The 16206-nt window shown below is 49.5% G+C and overlaps 2 protein-coding genes across 20 annotated transcripts; both read left to right on the top strand.

The window, feature by feature from the left end:
- The first annotated feature begins 3986 nt into the window (after positions 1–3986).
- Positions 3987–11361, top strand: LOC112901444 (probable long-chain-alcohol O-fatty-acyltransferase 4). 19 transcript variants are annotated; one of them, XR_003230288.1, is made up of 8 exons: positions 3987–5206; positions 7994–8128; positions 8214–8294; positions 8736–8881; positions 8967–9037; positions 9877–9983; positions 10464–10568; positions 11070–11361. XR_003230288.1 is itself a non-coding variant. In XM_025970371.1 (2 exons), exon 1 carries the CDS (start codon positions 4145–4147, stop codon positions 5180–5182), a length of 1038 nt encoding a protein of 345 aa, XP_025826156.1. In that variant the 5' UTR covers positions 3987–4144; the 3' UTR covers positions 5183–5206; positions 5580–5601. The 19 variants fall into 19 exon arrangements, 1 of the variants encoding a protein (XP_025826156.1); XR_003230301.1 differs by lacking the exon at positions 8736–8881; XR_003230293.1 differs by having other exon boundaries at positions 7994–8294; positions 8736–8818; positions 9899–9983.
- Positions 11362–13259: 1898 nt separating this feature from the next.
- On the top strand, positions 13260–14720 carry LOC112901356. The gene is made up of 2 exons (XM_025970252.1): positions 13260–13850; positions 13936–14720. Exons 1-2 carry the CDS (start codon positions 13287–13289, stop codon positions 14614–14616), a joined length of 1245 nt encoding a protein of 414 aa, XP_025826037.1. The 5' UTR covers positions 13260–13286; the 3' UTR covers positions 14617–14720.
- Positions 14721–16206: the final 1486 nt, after the last annotated feature.

Raw genomic sequence — 16206 nt, 5'->3', positions numbered from 1 at the left:
GCTATAATGGCATTTTCATTATGAAAGATATTATCTTTTATGTAGGAACATTCAAAGCCACATATTTGGCTAAAACTCTAAATATCACCTCAGTAAAAGGAGAAGCATAGGGACAACATAAATGTGGAATGCCAAGATTTGGAGGTGTGGTTGTGATGGAATTCTTCGCTGAGAATGAGCGGAGATGTATTACCAGGCTATGGGGCAGATCCAGCATGGGGGCAAGAGCGCCGCCCCACCCACCCACCCACACACCAGTACCACCACACACACACAATTTTCAGCTATGGATGAAGAAGAGGAAGAAAATGAGAGGATGGGGAAAGAAGAAACGGAAAATGAGCCCCCTATGTGGATTGTGGAATACCTTTCACCTTATAGTTTGTTTTTATATGTATAAATATCCTCCAAAGATGATATGATGTAATAACGATCAATAATATTGGGTGCATTCCAAGATGCATAGGTAAGAACTCTTTCAATTTTTTAAACAGGCTTATCATATCTCTACAACAAATCAGGTGGTGCACTTTATTTAAACCATTTTCTTGGATAATAAAAGAGGTGAATTTTCTGCATGATTATCAATGATTGTTTGTGTAGGGAAAGGCTAGGTGGCCCACGCATGCGAGGGGTGGTGGGATTAGAAGAATTTGATGAAATGAATTGAACTTAGTACTCAATTGAAATCTGCAGAGAATTGAAAGGTTCTTTTGGAACCAAGCATACTAGGGTGTATATGTGGAGTGCATATCATGTAAAAGACTAAATAAAATGAAATTTGAAAACTATCCAAAAAACTGCACGCCTTGTAAAAATTGAAACTTAGCACATCCATAGTTCATCCATAGATGTACTTTGTTATCTAATGCATATGCACCCAATTGTTAATTTTCCTATGAAAAAAGAAAAAAGAAGAGAAAAAAAATAATCTAGTCTACCCTTCGCCCTCCTGGCTGGGCTCCTGCTTGTGGATGGTTTGTGGGCTGTAATCCAGCTGTCCAATGTTAAACAAAGTTGATGGGCCTATTCTATGTATAAATAATGGATTTCCTATGAAATTAGGAAAAAATATTTCAAAACCATCTCTATTGGGAACAACACTATAATCAGATTGTTGTCTATAGAACAAATGTGCATCATCCAAATCATATCTTTTAGGCTTTCATTTGAACTCCTGCCCTTCAAATTGTCATCTTCTTCATCTCTATCAAGGTAGAGCTCACACAACTACACAAGTCATTGCTTTGTTGGGGCAGTGCTCCTACTCCATCTCTATCTCTTGATAGAGCTCACACAACTACACAAGTCATTGCTTTGTTGGGGCAGTGCTCCTACTCCGCTAATGCTTGCTCTCTACCACACTGCTACTGCTAAGTACGCCTCTCTAACTGCTAGTTCTCAGGAGCGGAGCTACATTGATACATGGGTATTCCCAGGAATACCCAACATTTTTCGTGACAAATCAACTATACATTAAGCTTATACATATATAAAGATTTTATGGAGCCTAAATCTCCGTTTCCTAAGTTCTCAGGCAGCCCAACAACCAACCGAGAGAAGTTAGGCCTATCCCTCCCTCCACTCCTCCCAACAGGCCGGCCCAAAATCCATGAACACAGGCCATGCTCCATCGGCTGACCCCACCTCCCCTCTCTATCTCACTGCATGCTGCCCGTAGGGGGTGACTCGGCCTCGGCCTCTAACACCCTCGTTCGATCGTTCCTTCCCCATTCTCCCCAATCAGCGAAATCAAAATCCTCCAAATCCCGGACCCTAGTGGCAGCAATCGAGCGACAGGAGGCGGACGCAGGACAGAGTCGTCGCGAATTGGCGGTAGCTCGTGCGTCAGCGCCGTGGGCTGTGGCTTGTCGCTAGCAGGGCGCGGGGAGGTCGCCGCCAACCACATAGGTTGGCAGCCCGACAGTCCAACCATCGCAGCTCATAGGAGGAGCGGCCGGCGACACAACTGTAGCGGCTACCATGATGGGGCCAGCGGCGTGTGCTACGTGTTCACGCGCAAGTTCGCGCTGGACACGCTGGAGCCGCTGCTGCGCTTGGCTCCCAAGCTCATGGGGTTTGGGTGAAGCTTAGGTAGTGATTGGTTCCTTGGCCTAGGACTAGCCAAGGGTTAAACTTAGCCACGGCCAAGACAACCTAGCTGCAAGAATTGCAAAGTGTAAAATGCACCCAGGTTCCTAAACTTGTCCTGTTGTCTCACTTAGGTCCCCAAACTCTCAAAATGCACATTTGAATCCCTGAACTGCGTAAAGGGGTCCATCCTAGATCCCAAACGCGCCACGCAAGCTCCCGACGTTAATGTAGCATGTCACGCTGGCGAACATAAAGAAAACCCCTTTAGTTCCTTTCATCTTTAACTTTTAAGTCCACCTCTTGTTCCCCGAGCGCCTCCTCTCCCTCATTCCCTCAGTTCCTCCTTAGCTCGAACAAGGCTGATCCAAGTTCACCGGCCAAATCCGCTGGTCACCGGCCTTCCCCACCTGATTCCCTAGCCCTGTGTCTCCCCTCTACGCCCTGTGTCATGGTGGGCTTGGGCGGCAGGTCCGCGGGCGAGGACACGCCGTCGGTGAGCTGGTGGCATCCCGTGGTGGTGCGGCACCTTACCTGCACGCACCACCTCCCCATCCCTATGCTTCCATGCTGCCGCCTCGCCGCCGGTGCCTTCTTCTGCCTCGCCATGCTTCTGTTGGGCGGCCGTTGCCTCACCAGACCGTGCTCGCGCCGCGCAACGTCGTTGCGCTCTGCAGCCTGTGCACATTGCTGGTCATGCGCGCCCGCAACTGGCCTGCCAGGGCCGATCCCTGCATCTTCTGGTCCGGTGCGACCTGCCACGCCGGCATGTCGCGAAGCTCCGCCTCAGCGGGCTCAGGAGCACTTGTGCGGGGGCCTGCCGCGCGGCCTTCACCGTTGACCCACTGCGATGGCTGACCACGCTCGAGACGCTCAACGCCTCGAGGTTCCCGTTCCCGGGCCAGATCCCTATGTGTTCGGCCATGGCCTGTAGTCATTGCTCGGCGTCATCGACCTCCACTCCTCCTGCGTCAATGGCAAGCTCCCGGCCAATCTCGGAACATCCGGTAGAATTGTGGGCCCAAATCCCCACGATTCCGGCTGCGACCAAGGGGGCTCAGGGTGGAGGCGTCGGAGGTAGGTCGGGAAGGATCTCGAGCAGCTCGCCGCTGCGTGTGGCGAGCAAGGCCGCTGTTGACGCTCGTTACGGCACGATTTCGACCGTCAATTTGATCAGAAAATTGGGAAGAACTAGCATTTGTTGCACGCATATCTATCTAGAATAATGTCATTTCCACATATCTCTTGGAAAATAGAGCTATGCAGGAAATTGAGTAGAAATGGAGGGAAAACACACTCTTGAATCCAAGATAAAAGCTATCGACCAATCAGAAAGCACTGTTCAACCTTAACATGGATCAAAGGGCCCACTGGGACATGCAACCGAATTAGGACAGCACCAAACCATGCACCAAAGATCCCAGGGCCCACCCTGCCAGCCACTCAGCAAAGTCTGAGGTCGATTGGGGCCAAACTTGGTTCGACCGAACCAGGTGTTTCGGCCGAACCATGGCCAGCTCCACCGACTTAACCCTTGCACGTGGAGCTTCCTCGTTGGCTTACAATGGCGGTTCCTAGTGCCTCCCCTCGATTGCCGGCCGAGAGATCCCTGTGCCACGTAGTGGAGTTTAGGTGAAGCAGCTCTTGTTCGGGTGCCGAAGTTGCTAGAAGTGCTTGGTATGGGTTTTGATCTTCCTCTTCTTTGTAATATTAGGATTTTCTTAATAAAATTATATTCTAGATTTATATATTCGTATAGTTTATATTCTGCCGTGTCAGATATGTATACTATGGTTAGTTTGTACACGTGGCAGTAGAGTGGATGCAACATGAGCGTGCGAGGAAGACTGCAATGAACTCTGGATGAGCGAGCGAGTCATGGAGAAAGAGGTTGCTGGCTTTGAATTTTCGTCCCAAAATAATGTACGTCGCGACACTCGCGGCCGTAATCTACTACAAGGTGTTCTCTTGGAAGGCTCTCGGTCGTTGAATTCAACGGCTGCTGCAGTGCTGCCACGACCCGGAGGCGGCGACGGCCGGGCTAGCCGCAGCCATGGAGCTCCTGCGGGACAGCATCCCCATGGTGTCCCTGGCCGTGTCGGCCGCCGCGCTGTACGCGCGCGCCGTGTCCTCGCGCCTCCGCCCGGGCTTCCCCCGCCTCGCCGCGCTGCTCCCGGTGGTCGCGTTCCTCGCCGCGGCGCCCTTGGCCTTCTCCTCCTCCGCCACCACCCGGGGCATGGCCGCCTTCTTCCTCGCGTGGCTCGGCGTGTTCAAGGTCGCGCTCCTCGCGGCCGGCCTAGGGCCGCTCGACCCCGCCCTCCCCGTGCTCCCGTTCCTCTTCACCGCGGCGCTCCCCGTCAAGCTGATGACCAATCGCGGCGGCAGCGGCAGCGGAACCCGCCCCGCCGGCGAAGCAGCAGCGGCGTCCAAGCGGCCCGCACCCGCGTTCCTCGTTTCGTGCGCCGCAAAGGTCGCCGTCGTGGCGGCGCTCCTCCGCGCCTACCGGTTCAAGGACCGGCTGCCCCTCTACGCGCGCCTCGCGATGTACGGCGTCCACATGTACTGCTTCTTCGACCTCCTCCTCCCCTGCATCGCGGCCGCCGCCGGCGCGCTCGGCATGGAGGCGGAGCCCCAGTTCGACCTGCCGTACCTGGCGTCGTCGCTGCGCGACTTCTGGGGCCGGCGGTGGAACCTCGTGGTGCCCGCGGTGCTGCGCCCGTCGGTCTACGGCCCCGTGCGCGCGCGCGCGGGCAGGGCGGCCGGCGTCCTGGCCACGTTCCTCGTGTCCGGGCTGATGCACGAGGTCATGGTGTGCTACCTCACCCTGCGCCCGCCCACCGGGGAGATGGCGGCGTTCTTCCTGATCCACGGCGCCTGCTGCGTGGCCGAGGGGTGGTGCGCGGCGAGGGGGTGGCCGCCGACGCCGCCGCGGCCGGTGGCGACTCTGCTCGTGGTGGCGTTCGTTGCGGGCACGGCGTTCTGGCTGTTCTTCCCGCCTATCAACAGGGACGGAGGGGACGAGGTGCTGCTGGAGGAGTGGACAGCGGTGGCGGCCTTCGTCGGGGACGCCGGCCGGAAGCTGTTCCAGTAACGGGGTCAGTTCTCCGACGCTGAGGTCTGTGATGTTTGTGCTTATTTTAACTAGCAAGAGAGTGCCCCTAATAACAATTACGCAGGCCAGTATAGAGTTTGATATGAGTACGTATATCATATCCACTAGTATAGCTGGAGGATATATCATATCCATCCCCATCTCTAGTAAAACGCACACCACTGTGACAGCTTAGTCAAGAAAGTATAAGCAAAAAGTTGCAGCAATATTGTACATTCCAAATGTGTATATCAATAAAAGTTTGCAAAAACTTTATAAATTTTATTAAAGATGTGGATGGGCATGAAATGCCTCTTCACAAAATTTTATTGTCAAACTCATCTTAATTAAAAGGTAAAAACTCTGTCGTAGCCGGCTGTATTTCTCGCATTCGCAGCGCGCATTTCTGCATCTGCAGTTGAAACGCCCCGGTCTAAATAACCGGAGCTAAACATATATTTAAACATCAGAAAACAGTAACTGGTGAAAATACATTACACAAGTGGTGCCACAGTCATACATAGCTTTATTTAATACATTCGATTACAACAATAATATAAATTAGGAATACAATAATATAAACTAGGAATACAACAGTAGCGGTGATAAACGCAAGGGCAAACTCTTCATCTGACATGGTGGCTTCTACTGCAACGGCACCACTCCAGACTTGGATATACGGCACGAACTACTCACCTTCCTCAGGCACAAAATCAGGATTCTCTGCAATAAGTCATAAACGGGTGAGTACAAAAATACTCAACAAGTTCCACCTCTCCCTACGGGAGGGGAATGGCATGCACGACGCACATTAAACACAATGCATTAGCAATGCAATTCATGGTATGCAACTCTTCCCGACACAACCCACAGTAGATAGCTCACTAGTTGTTAGGACCACATCGTAGCCTGTCCATTTCCGTGGACACGGACTATTCGAATGGATTCTACACTCTGCAGAGATCGTACACTGTACCCACAAGCTCGACTGCCCGAACGGACAACCGACATAGCCGACACCCAACCATGGTCACGCCCCAGCCCGGCCGCACAAACCCTCAGGCCCTGACCCCAATGGTCTATACCCGTGAACCATCCCTACGACCGTCAGACTAACCAGTGGGATTAGGCTAAGTCCGGCCCATAACGGAACCTGTGGTCGTACTAAAGTAAGCTAGGTGAGATGTCAAAACAGCTCGGTCCTTATGGTTCACCAGAGCAGCAACCATCCCTCAATATGTTAACTCGAGCCTATCTCCACGGTAGCACTCACCTGCCAGTCTACCACCACGGTAGCGCCGGCTCCAGCATACCCAGCTACCCTAGTCTCAGTTAAATCCCTTCATATCCTAGTCTCAACTCTGGATATGCATAACTACTCATATGCATGTATGAGCACACTCAATCACTCAAGCACCGATATATGTAATCGATCCTAAACCAGAGCTACAACTAGACGTCCTCACATGGATGCAACCGTTCACGTAGGGATCGATGAAACTTGTCTTCGCTTACGTACGCGGCGGCGGCGGCGGCTTCCTGCTCGCGGTACAGGTTTTCTGGCTCCGGCCCGCTGTACTGGCCTTCGTACTCCTTGGCAGGCTCCTCCTCGATCACTCCGTGATCTACGGCGGAAACGGCACAACCGGCAAACAAACACAAGCAAGCTATAAAATAAGCTCAAATGGAGATGAAAATAGGAGGAATAGATAGTATATGATTTGAGGAGAGTTTAGGAAAAAGAGTTATGTGAAAAAGAGTTGATATGAAGGAGATATTGGGTTTACAGTATTGGTTGGTATTCAAATAGAATGATTTGGATTAGGTGCTCACGGCCTGGTGGGTGTTTTGGGCCTTTATTAGTATTGCGGAGTTAATGGTCGGAGAGCTGCCTGCTATCTTACCTTGGCGCGGAATAGCTCGAGGAAGAGGGTTAACTGTTGGAGTTTCGTCTTGTGAGTGAGCTGGGCTCGTAAGAAGTGGTTCAGCTACCGGAGTGAAGCGGCTCGATTTGCTTGGGCTGATGATGGGGTTCGTTACGGCCTTGCTCCTTTTATAGGCGAGGGGAGCAGCAGCGGCGTCGCACAGGGACGGGCGACGGCGTGGGCTGCGGCAGCTCGCCGTCAACTCAAACAGTGGCAGCGCTGAAGACGCGAGCGTCGAGGCGGCAAAGCCGGCGAGGACGCTGCAGCGGCGTGGGCGAGATGGGGACGCGGAGGTGGGCGGCACGGCGCGGTGCCGGCGGCAGTGCGCGGTCCCGTCGTGGGGCCGGCGTGTCGCGCGTGCGCGAGCGGGAGCGAGCGCGGGTGGGGACGGCAGGGAGGGCGTCGGCTTCCTTTATAGACGAATTGTGGCGATTCACACGGCGGAAAAATATTTCGGCCGGCACTGTGTGCGACGACCCCGATTTATGGCGAGTGGAGCCTACCAATAGATGAATTACAACTTATATTCTAAATACTTAAGTTTAATCAGAAGACTAACACTTATAAAACACTTACCTTATTGGAACGACAAAGCCACGAAGGAACACACACCTTTAAGTGGCTAGTCCAGCACTCACTCTCCTAGCCTTTCCACAACTTAACTACCTTACTTATGGGTGGATGCTATGGTAAGGAGAGGGCTCTATTTATAGGTCAAGGGAAGCTATGATACTAGTAGGACAGGTGTCCCCTTCTAGAGAATTCTAAAATATTCTATTTTTAAAATTTTACTTATTACTAATTTTATTCCATACAAAATATCTTACTCTTGCTTAGTGGAGAAGGAACTAAAGGGTTGCTTTGGAAATATCCCACTTTTGCTTAGTGGAGAAGAAATTAGAGAAAATCCACCTGAAGAAAGGAAAAATACGATTCAATGGTGATGAATGGCGATGAAAATTAGGATGTTACGTGAAGGGAGATCCGAGTGGAGCAAGCGGGGAGCGAATCAGCCCCCCAGGTGAGTGAATCCCTCCTGCTTGCAGCGCGCTCAAAGCCATGCGCGCGTCCAGTTTTCATCGGTTTTCATTTCGTTTTTGGTGGAGGTTATCGGCGTGCGCTTCTGGAATCTAGCGAGGCATCCGCGGGTTGTGGGGGAGGGGGACTGGAAGCTGCAATTAGACCAGGTGAGTTCATGCACCTCCACATTCTCATCTGATTTCTGCATTCGGTGGTTTGTTTTCCGCATATGGATTCATGCAAGGGTGGGGGATGTGGGCTGGGAGCACAGATTAGGGGATGTCGTGGTGGGGGATGTGGGCTAGAAGCACAGATTAGGCGGTGTCATGCGCGAGATTAGTTTGCCCCCTCTGCTCCCCTCTGTTTTCTTCTGTTTTTCGAGTGATTTTTGCGCAGATTAGTTGCTCACACCCACCCTTGATTTCGATTTCGCATCCATAATCTAGGATGTAGTGGGGCGGAAGCGCAGGTTCATAATCATGGATTATCAAATCCATTGCTGCATTCTGATTTTACTGTATTCCCCCACATTTCACACACACACTTCTCTCCCATGTTGTTTTGCTCCTAGATTATGGATTTTTGATCTCCGTTTTTGTGTATCTCAGTTTTGCTGTCCTCTCGAGGATTTGAATCTGAGGCCACATTGGAAAGGGGAAACACACCATCGCGCCCCCCGTAATTGTTTAAAGTTGAGTTTCTGCTAGGAAACTATCATACATAGTGTTTTTACACACTCCGTAATTATTTTCAGGTGCTCAACAAACTCATTAGCAAATGATACTGAGTTTCTTTGTCTTGTTTTTGCCCGTACATTGCTTATTTGGATTTTTTTTCAGGATCCGCAATAAGCTAGTGTAGTTGATTAAGTGCAGTCATCATTTTTCCATGGGGATCTTGCTGGTTTTTGGTAAGTTGAAGTTTTCAGTATCTGCAATTGTGAAAGAAGTATAGATATTAGACATTAGGATTGGGATCACATATTTTTTAGAGCACATCACTCCTTTTTTTTGCGGTTTGGTTGTGTTCATATATATATATATATCATTTTCTATCATTTAAGTTCAAGCCAAGCAGTTTATTGATTATTCAACACCAATTTAGTAATCTGGTGCAGGCAGTAATATTATATTTATTAGGCATAACACATTTTTCTTTGATTAACCATTTTAGTTTACTGGAATTCATTTTGGTAGGTTGCCTACTCTAAATCAACACCCAAATTGTGCATTTTTTAGTCTACCATTGTTTCGTATGGAGAATATCATCACTAAAGAACAATCCATTTTTCTCGGGTGCCATATGCTTTTAAGAAAATTTTAGGTTGCCATGTGCTGAGTTGAGTCGCATAAGTCTTTACTTGGGGCCATAAAATCCACCAGAGTGGTTTGTGATTTTTATTAGCGTGAGGTGTGTTTTATGCACCTCTCATGCTCGCAAAAACCCTTTAATTCCCGGCGTGGTGGCCCCTCGATGCATGCGGAACTCTCCATTCCTGTTTTTTTATTAGGCAATTGTGAAAGAAGTATCATATATTAGACATTATTAGGATTGGGATCACATATTTTTTAGAGCACATCCACTCTTTTTTTTTGCTGATTGGTTGTGTTCATATATATCATTTTCTATCATTTAAGTTCAAGCCAAGCAGTTTATTTGATTATTCAATACCAATTTAGTAATATGATGCAGACAGTATTATTGTATCTATTAGGCAATAACATAGTTTTATTAGTTAACCATTTTCAGTTTCCTAGAATTCATTTGGTAGGTTGCCTATGCCAAATCCACCGGAGTGGTTTGTGGTGTGAGGTGTGAGATGTTTTGGCAAGGGGAATATTTTCTGATAGGTGGAGGTAAGAGCAGTGCTACACATTTACGTTCATTTTTATAAGACATGCTGACAGTACATGAACATAGGAATCTGATCTGTGTTATTGGTATTGTTTTGATAATCTAGCAAATATAAGTGTTAGGGAATTCTATAACTCAACATTCAGTTTTGCTAGATAAGTAATTGCATTTTTTCATCACGCATCAGTTTTGTCAGTGATTGAATGATCCATCAATGATTTCCTGCAACTAATTTATCCATTTCTTCTTGGTTTGTGTTGTTAGTTAGGCAACGTACTATTTTCAGTTAGGCAAAGTATTGTTATTAGTTAGGCAAATTACTGTTACTAGTTTGGTAAAGTTTTGTATTTAATTAGACAAATTATTATTATTAGTTAGGCAAAGTACTGTTATTAGAAAGGAACTTCCATCTTGATATTGTGCTGTCCAATTGGAATTGTCTGCATTTGCCGTAGTTTCTCCTTTCTGTTTCATGCCAATAGGGATAACATGAGATCATCACCTCTTCTTTGATTGGGTCGGCACAACAGTGGCATCAGTTGTTTTGCCGCCGCAACAGTAGCGACATCTGTCATCAGTTTGGGCAGGTAAGCAGCTCATCAATCCAGCAAGGTTTCAAATGTCAGGTACATGGAAGGTCTTTTTTCATGCTATAGTATTGCAACTGCTGGTTCCATTGTTCAGTCATCGCTTTGCTTGCTTTTGGCTGATGAATTGAATTTTTAGATCAATGTGCTTTTGTTCATCTCATTTTAACCTGTAGCTTTGCTGGTGTTTTCTGCAGCTGCTAATACCTATCCTGTAGCAATAAGTTTTTGCTAGTTCCATTGTTCCCAATAAGCAATAATATTGTTCTATTTAGGCATAAGAGTACACTTCATTAAGCAATTTTGTATGAGTATCTCACAGTTCATTTTTCTATTGGTTGCCTTCGCTAAATAGTTAACATACAACTACCAGCAATGCTAATACTAATACCAGCAACAATTCTTCAGCCTACTAATTAGGGAATGTTTTTTGAACCTCCATTACTCACATAGTTGCATGTCCTCTCTGATTTTTATGTTTTGTTCCATTATATTTTGCAGGTCACCAAAGTATTGAACATGAATGCAAATCGGAGGGCATTTCGAGTAATTAGAAGCAAATATATTTAGCAGTTGGGAGCACATATCGAGTGCATTTTGCAATTTGATTCACATAGTGCAGCAATGAAAATTGTAGGCAAATCAATAGGTAACTTCGTATGTCTGGAAATTGTGTTCTAAGATGCATGATGCTGCATGACATTTATACGTTCTTTTATTTCCATGAGGGGCTGCTGCTGTGTCTTATGAAGTGCCTGACAATTTGTCTGTTGCCTGGTATTTCTTTGTTCTATGATTCTTGATGATGATGCTTATTATTTGCCTAAACTGCTTGGGGGAAACAAATTTGCTGGGCAGTGAATTGAATGATGTTTTATGTCTGGGCTGCTGATAGCATTGGAGAAAGGAAGCGGCCGCCGCAAGGAAGAAAAAAAAATATGAAAAAGCAAATTTTCCAGAATAGGAAAGTGCACCACTGGCATTGATTAGCTTTCCATTCAGAGCTTGTAGTGCCTTAATAGCACCCTAGTGCCCCGAGTTCGTCCCTTGGAGCGGATTTTGCGGTAGTTTAAGCTCTAGGGGAGCTTCTCTCTTGAGCTTGCACGTTGGTTATCCTCCTCCTTGTGAAGTTTGTACCTCCAAGTCCAAGGTGTGCGTGTTCATGTGTGTTGTATTCTGGTGCCGACTTATTTAAAACGGTGCGGTTTGGGGAAAGCAATCGAGACTAAAGGGTCTGCTAGACTAAATAATTAATTGGCGCAAGCATAACCAACCCTGCGGTCCACATGATTCGAACTCAAAATCTCTTACCTCACACGTAGCTTTCTTACCACCCCACCTACACAGCACATGTGACTTTGAATGGGATACCTTCCTTTTTAAACTAACTCGTGAAGGATCCTTTAGTCCCGGTGGAGCCACCAATCAGAACTAAAGACCCTTTTAGTTCGGATTGGAGCCACCAGAACTAAAACTTCCCGCCATCCCCTAGCCGTTGGACTCAGGATTAAAACCTTTATTACTCCCGGGTTTAAAACTGACCAGCTGGGAACATACGTTACAAGTTACGTATTCTCGTTTACTCTACCTCTCGGTACGTCGTATCACTCGTCCCTTTCCTGATCCAAGATCTGACCCTATCCCATATCTTTGGCATCTGCTACCATTGACCTTACATATAGTTCGTCTCGATCTAACCAATAAACGATTCTAAAACTAGACTACTGCTTGTCTATTTAGTTTTGTTCGCTTGAAGTTTTTCGTAAGGGTCACTCACTTTTCGTGCCCATTTGATTTGCATATAGATAGACATTGACGTGCTTCTTCACGTACTAGAACTTGTTGATTAGTAATGTGATTTGTCCAAACAAAGATAAGTCCACTTAAAAGATAGACACTTTGCTGTATATTCGGCCCCACACTACTAGAAAACAGCCCATCCATCCAAAAATATCGGTAGGCATTGGATCCAGTACTAATACTACATTGGTACCGGGTGCAATGCCTACCGATATTTTTATGGTGGATGGAAAGGTCTGGGATATTTATTATTGGTTGGTGTACTAAAAGCTACATATTAGTATCGATTGGTGTTATCACCCGATACTGAAGGTTCCGCACCCTTTAATATCAGTTGGTGTTGCCACCCGATACCAAAGGGTCCTCTATAAGTTACTTCAAAAGGAAAGTAACTCTTTCTCAATCATAAGTGATGTGTAAGTGAGATGGTAAGAGACACCGTGTGAGGCAAGAGGTTATTTGCCTAGTGACGAAGATCGAGACTTTTAGTCTCGGCTTCGTAGTACTGGCGGCTGATGATCTTCTTTTCTAGTGCTAATATCGACAATATGATTAAATTGTCATGCGTTTTTTTAGGATAAACTGGCATGCGTTTGTTTCTGTCCATTTGCAGCTTTCTTCGAAAAATACCGATAAATGTAACAATAAAAAAAATCATTAGATTCCATACACTCCAATCTCACCACTCGGTAGCACTGGCGATCAGCTTACCGCGTCAACGCCACAAGCTTTTGCAGCCACAAGCCACGCATGTGAAAATTTGCATAGGAAGCAAAGCGGAGCTGCGGGAGTGCGTCTCTTCATCGTCACCTCGATCGACGGAGCAGTTGACTCGCAGCGCGGTCATATAGACACGCACCGCTGCTGCAATGCTTCTGTCTCGATCACCCACTCGTCGTGTTGCCTTCCGGCCAAGCCATGAACGACACGAATGTCATCCGGGTGCCTCACGTAGGCCGGAAGCTGCTCGGCGTGGTGCCTGTCCTTCTCATCTTCTCCTTGGGGTTCGTTCTGGGCATGACCTCCAACGCAAGGTTTCCAAATTTCTACCTCCCTTTCGTGCCACCGCTGCCGGCCACTGCTACGGCGCCGCCACCGTCGCCGCCGCCTCCAGTAACGCCGCCGCCGCCACCACCTCCGCTGCCCCTGCAGCCTCCACCGTCGCCGCCAGCAACGAACCGGCAAATGGGGCTGATGGGCTTGGTTGAGCCGAGCGATCTCATGAAGAGCAACATGACCGACGAGGAGCTGCTCTGGTGGGCGTCCATGGCGCCCAAGGTGCGGAGCACGCCGTACCGCCACCGCGTGACCAAGGTTGCCTTCTTGTTCCTGGCGAGGGGCGAGCTGCCTCTGCGCCCGCTGTGGGAGAAGTTCTTCGAGGGGCACGAGGGTCGCTACTCCATCTACGTGCACGCCGATCCCTCCTACACCGGCTCGCCGCCCAAGGACTCGGTGTTCTACGGCCGCATGATCCCCAGCCAGGTAATTAATTAATGGACCAAAAGAACTCAGTTCACAGTCACGCGACGATGATGAGCTTGCTGACGGCCAGGCGCAATGGCTGCAGAAAACGTTCTGGGGGGACGTGAGCCTGGTGGCGGCGGAGCGGCGGCTGGTGGCGAGCGCGCTCCTGGACCACGGCAACGAGCGCTTCGCGCTTCTGTCGGAGTCGTGCATCCCCCTCTACAACTTCACCACCGTGCACGCCGTGCTTACCGGCTCCGGCACCAGCTTTGTCGACAGCTTCGTCAACCACGACAGCGAGGTGCGCTACGACCCCTTCTTCGGCCGCCGCCCCGCTGGCGGGAGCAACGTCACGCTGGAGCAGTGGCGCAAGGGCGCCCAGTGGTTCGAGATGGGCCGGGACCTCGCGCTCGAGCTCGTCTCTGACGGCGCCTACTTCCCGGCGTTCGTCGAGTTCTGCGCGCGCCGGAGGTTCTGCTTCGCGGAGGAGCACTACCTGCCGACGCTGCTCAGTGTGCTGGGATGGCGGCGCAACGCCAACCGGACGCTCACGTACGCCAACTGGAGGCGCGGCGGCTCCCACCCGCGCACCCACGGCGCGCGGGACGTGACCGAGGCGCTCATCGGGGAGATCAGGGGAGGGGGAGGCGGCGGCGGCGGCAGGAACTGCAGCGGCTACCATGACGGGGCCAGCGGCGTGTGCTATGTGTTCGCGCGCAAGTTCGCGCCGGACACGCTGGAGCCTCTGCTGCGCTTGGCTCCCAAGGCCATGGGGTTTGGCTGAATAATGAGGTGATCAAGACTGTTGTAGTGATATCATATTGTATTTCCTTGCGGCTGGCTGATGACGGTAATTTAATTCTCAGCTGCAAGAAGGGTAATTACTTAGTAAGCTCTAATTGTATAAGTTCCTGTCAACAATGGTATTCCAATTGCACAAAGAAATTTGCAACACGAAAGTCCGTTTTAACCCCCCATCCTCCCAAACTTATCACCGAATCTAAAAACACCCCTGAACTTAAAAACCAGAAATCTTGCATACCTAAACTTTCAATACCAGTCAAACTAGCCCTTGACTAGTTCAAAGCGATTTTCTATAGTGGTTTTGCTTATGTGCAATGAGACCCACATATTAGGAACTTCTCCTTCCGCTCCTACCTCTCTCATTGCCAAATTGCCTCCCCTTCGCGGCCGCCGTGCTGCGGGACCACACAGCTTCATGATGTTATCGCCGTCGTCAGCCAAGACACCGCCGCAGTGGCCCATAGTGCCAGGCAGCAATGGCACTGAGCGCCTTAGCGTCTCTAGGGAGGGAGGACAGAGAGGGAGAAGGGGAGGGGATAAATTCCTGACAGGTGGGGTCCATTGCCATATTTTTAATGAGGTGGGCTCCGACATGTGGGCCCTATTGCCACATCAGCAAAACCATCTGCAAAACATCTTTGACCTGGGCAAGGGGGTAATTTGACTGGTATTGAAAGTTTAGGTATGCAAGATTTCTTGTTTTTGAATTCAGTGGTGTTTTTCAGATTCAGCGACAAGTTCATGAGTAAAATGGACTTTGAAAACCAAAACTCTTCCCGTGGATTCAAAGAAAGGGTCTATCCTAGAGAACCCACACTCAGTGGAAGCTTTTTTTATGCAATGTGAGAGGGTAGATAAGAGGGAAAAATAGGTACATAGTTTTTAAAAGAAGAAACTTTTAAGAAACAAGAAAAGAAGTAATGAAAATCAATCAAATTATACAAAGTTCCGCGAGCATTCTTCAATCATGGGTAAGTATGCATAACCAAACTAAATTCTCTCCTCTCCGAGTCCCAGCCAACTTTTGATCCGAAGGCCGCTCGCGTTGCCCCTAGGGCGACCCGGGCGGACCACCGCCGGCGGCCACACAGCCACCCCTTCTCCACCCGGGCTCAAGGACGGCGGTGGCAGGGCCTCCTCCTCCCATGAGCTCTCCCTCCCCCGAAGTTTTTCTTTCCCTGCCTCGGCTAGAGTGGCGCCGGTGCCGGCTGTCGGCGCTACAGGCCAGTTGGGGCCAGATCCTCCATGTATCCGGCCGGATCTGGCGTCCCCTCCCCGTTTCCCTCTCCGTGCCTGTCCTCACCGACGGCCATGGCGTGCTCCGGCGGGCGCGCGAGTTTTGGGTCTCCTGACCCCGGATCCGGGCCTTCCAACGCCGGATCTACCACCTCCTCGTTCGCTGTGGCGAGGGCCGTCTGACCTGACCTCGACGCAACGTCGTTGTTGGCACCAACTGGTTCTTTCCTGTGGGTGGGCATGGCACGGGCATGGCGTCCCCTACGCACGCATGATGTCCGGCAAGTCGGGCCGTGATGGGCTGTCACGGGCTGGCACGGCCCGGGCCTGGCCG

Source organism: Panicum hallii, chromosome 7, assembly GCF_002211085.1.
Source record: "Panicum hallii strain FIL2 chromosome 7, PHallii_v3.1, whole genome shotgun sequence".
Classification (NCBI taxonomy): domain Eukaryota; kingdom Viridiplantae; phylum Streptophyta; class Magnoliopsida; order Poales; family Poaceae; genus Panicum; species Panicum hallii.
This window is presented reverse-complemented; position numbering and strand designations above follow the sequence as displayed.

Bases quoted from the DNA above. Each gene is read 5' to 3' on its own strand.
- LOC112901444 (XM_025970371.1), top strand. From the start codon at position 4,145: ATGGAGCTCCTGCGGGACAGCATCCCCATGGTGTCCCTGGCCGTGTCG.
- LOC112901356 (XM_025970252.1), top strand. From the start codon at position 13,287: ATGAACGACACGAATGTCATCCGGGTGCCTCACGTAGGCCGGAAGCTG. The intron at 13,851-13,935 runs GTAATTAATTAA...CAATGGCTGCAG, and splicing joins GCCGCATGATCCCCAGCCAG to AAAACGTTCTGGGGGGACGT.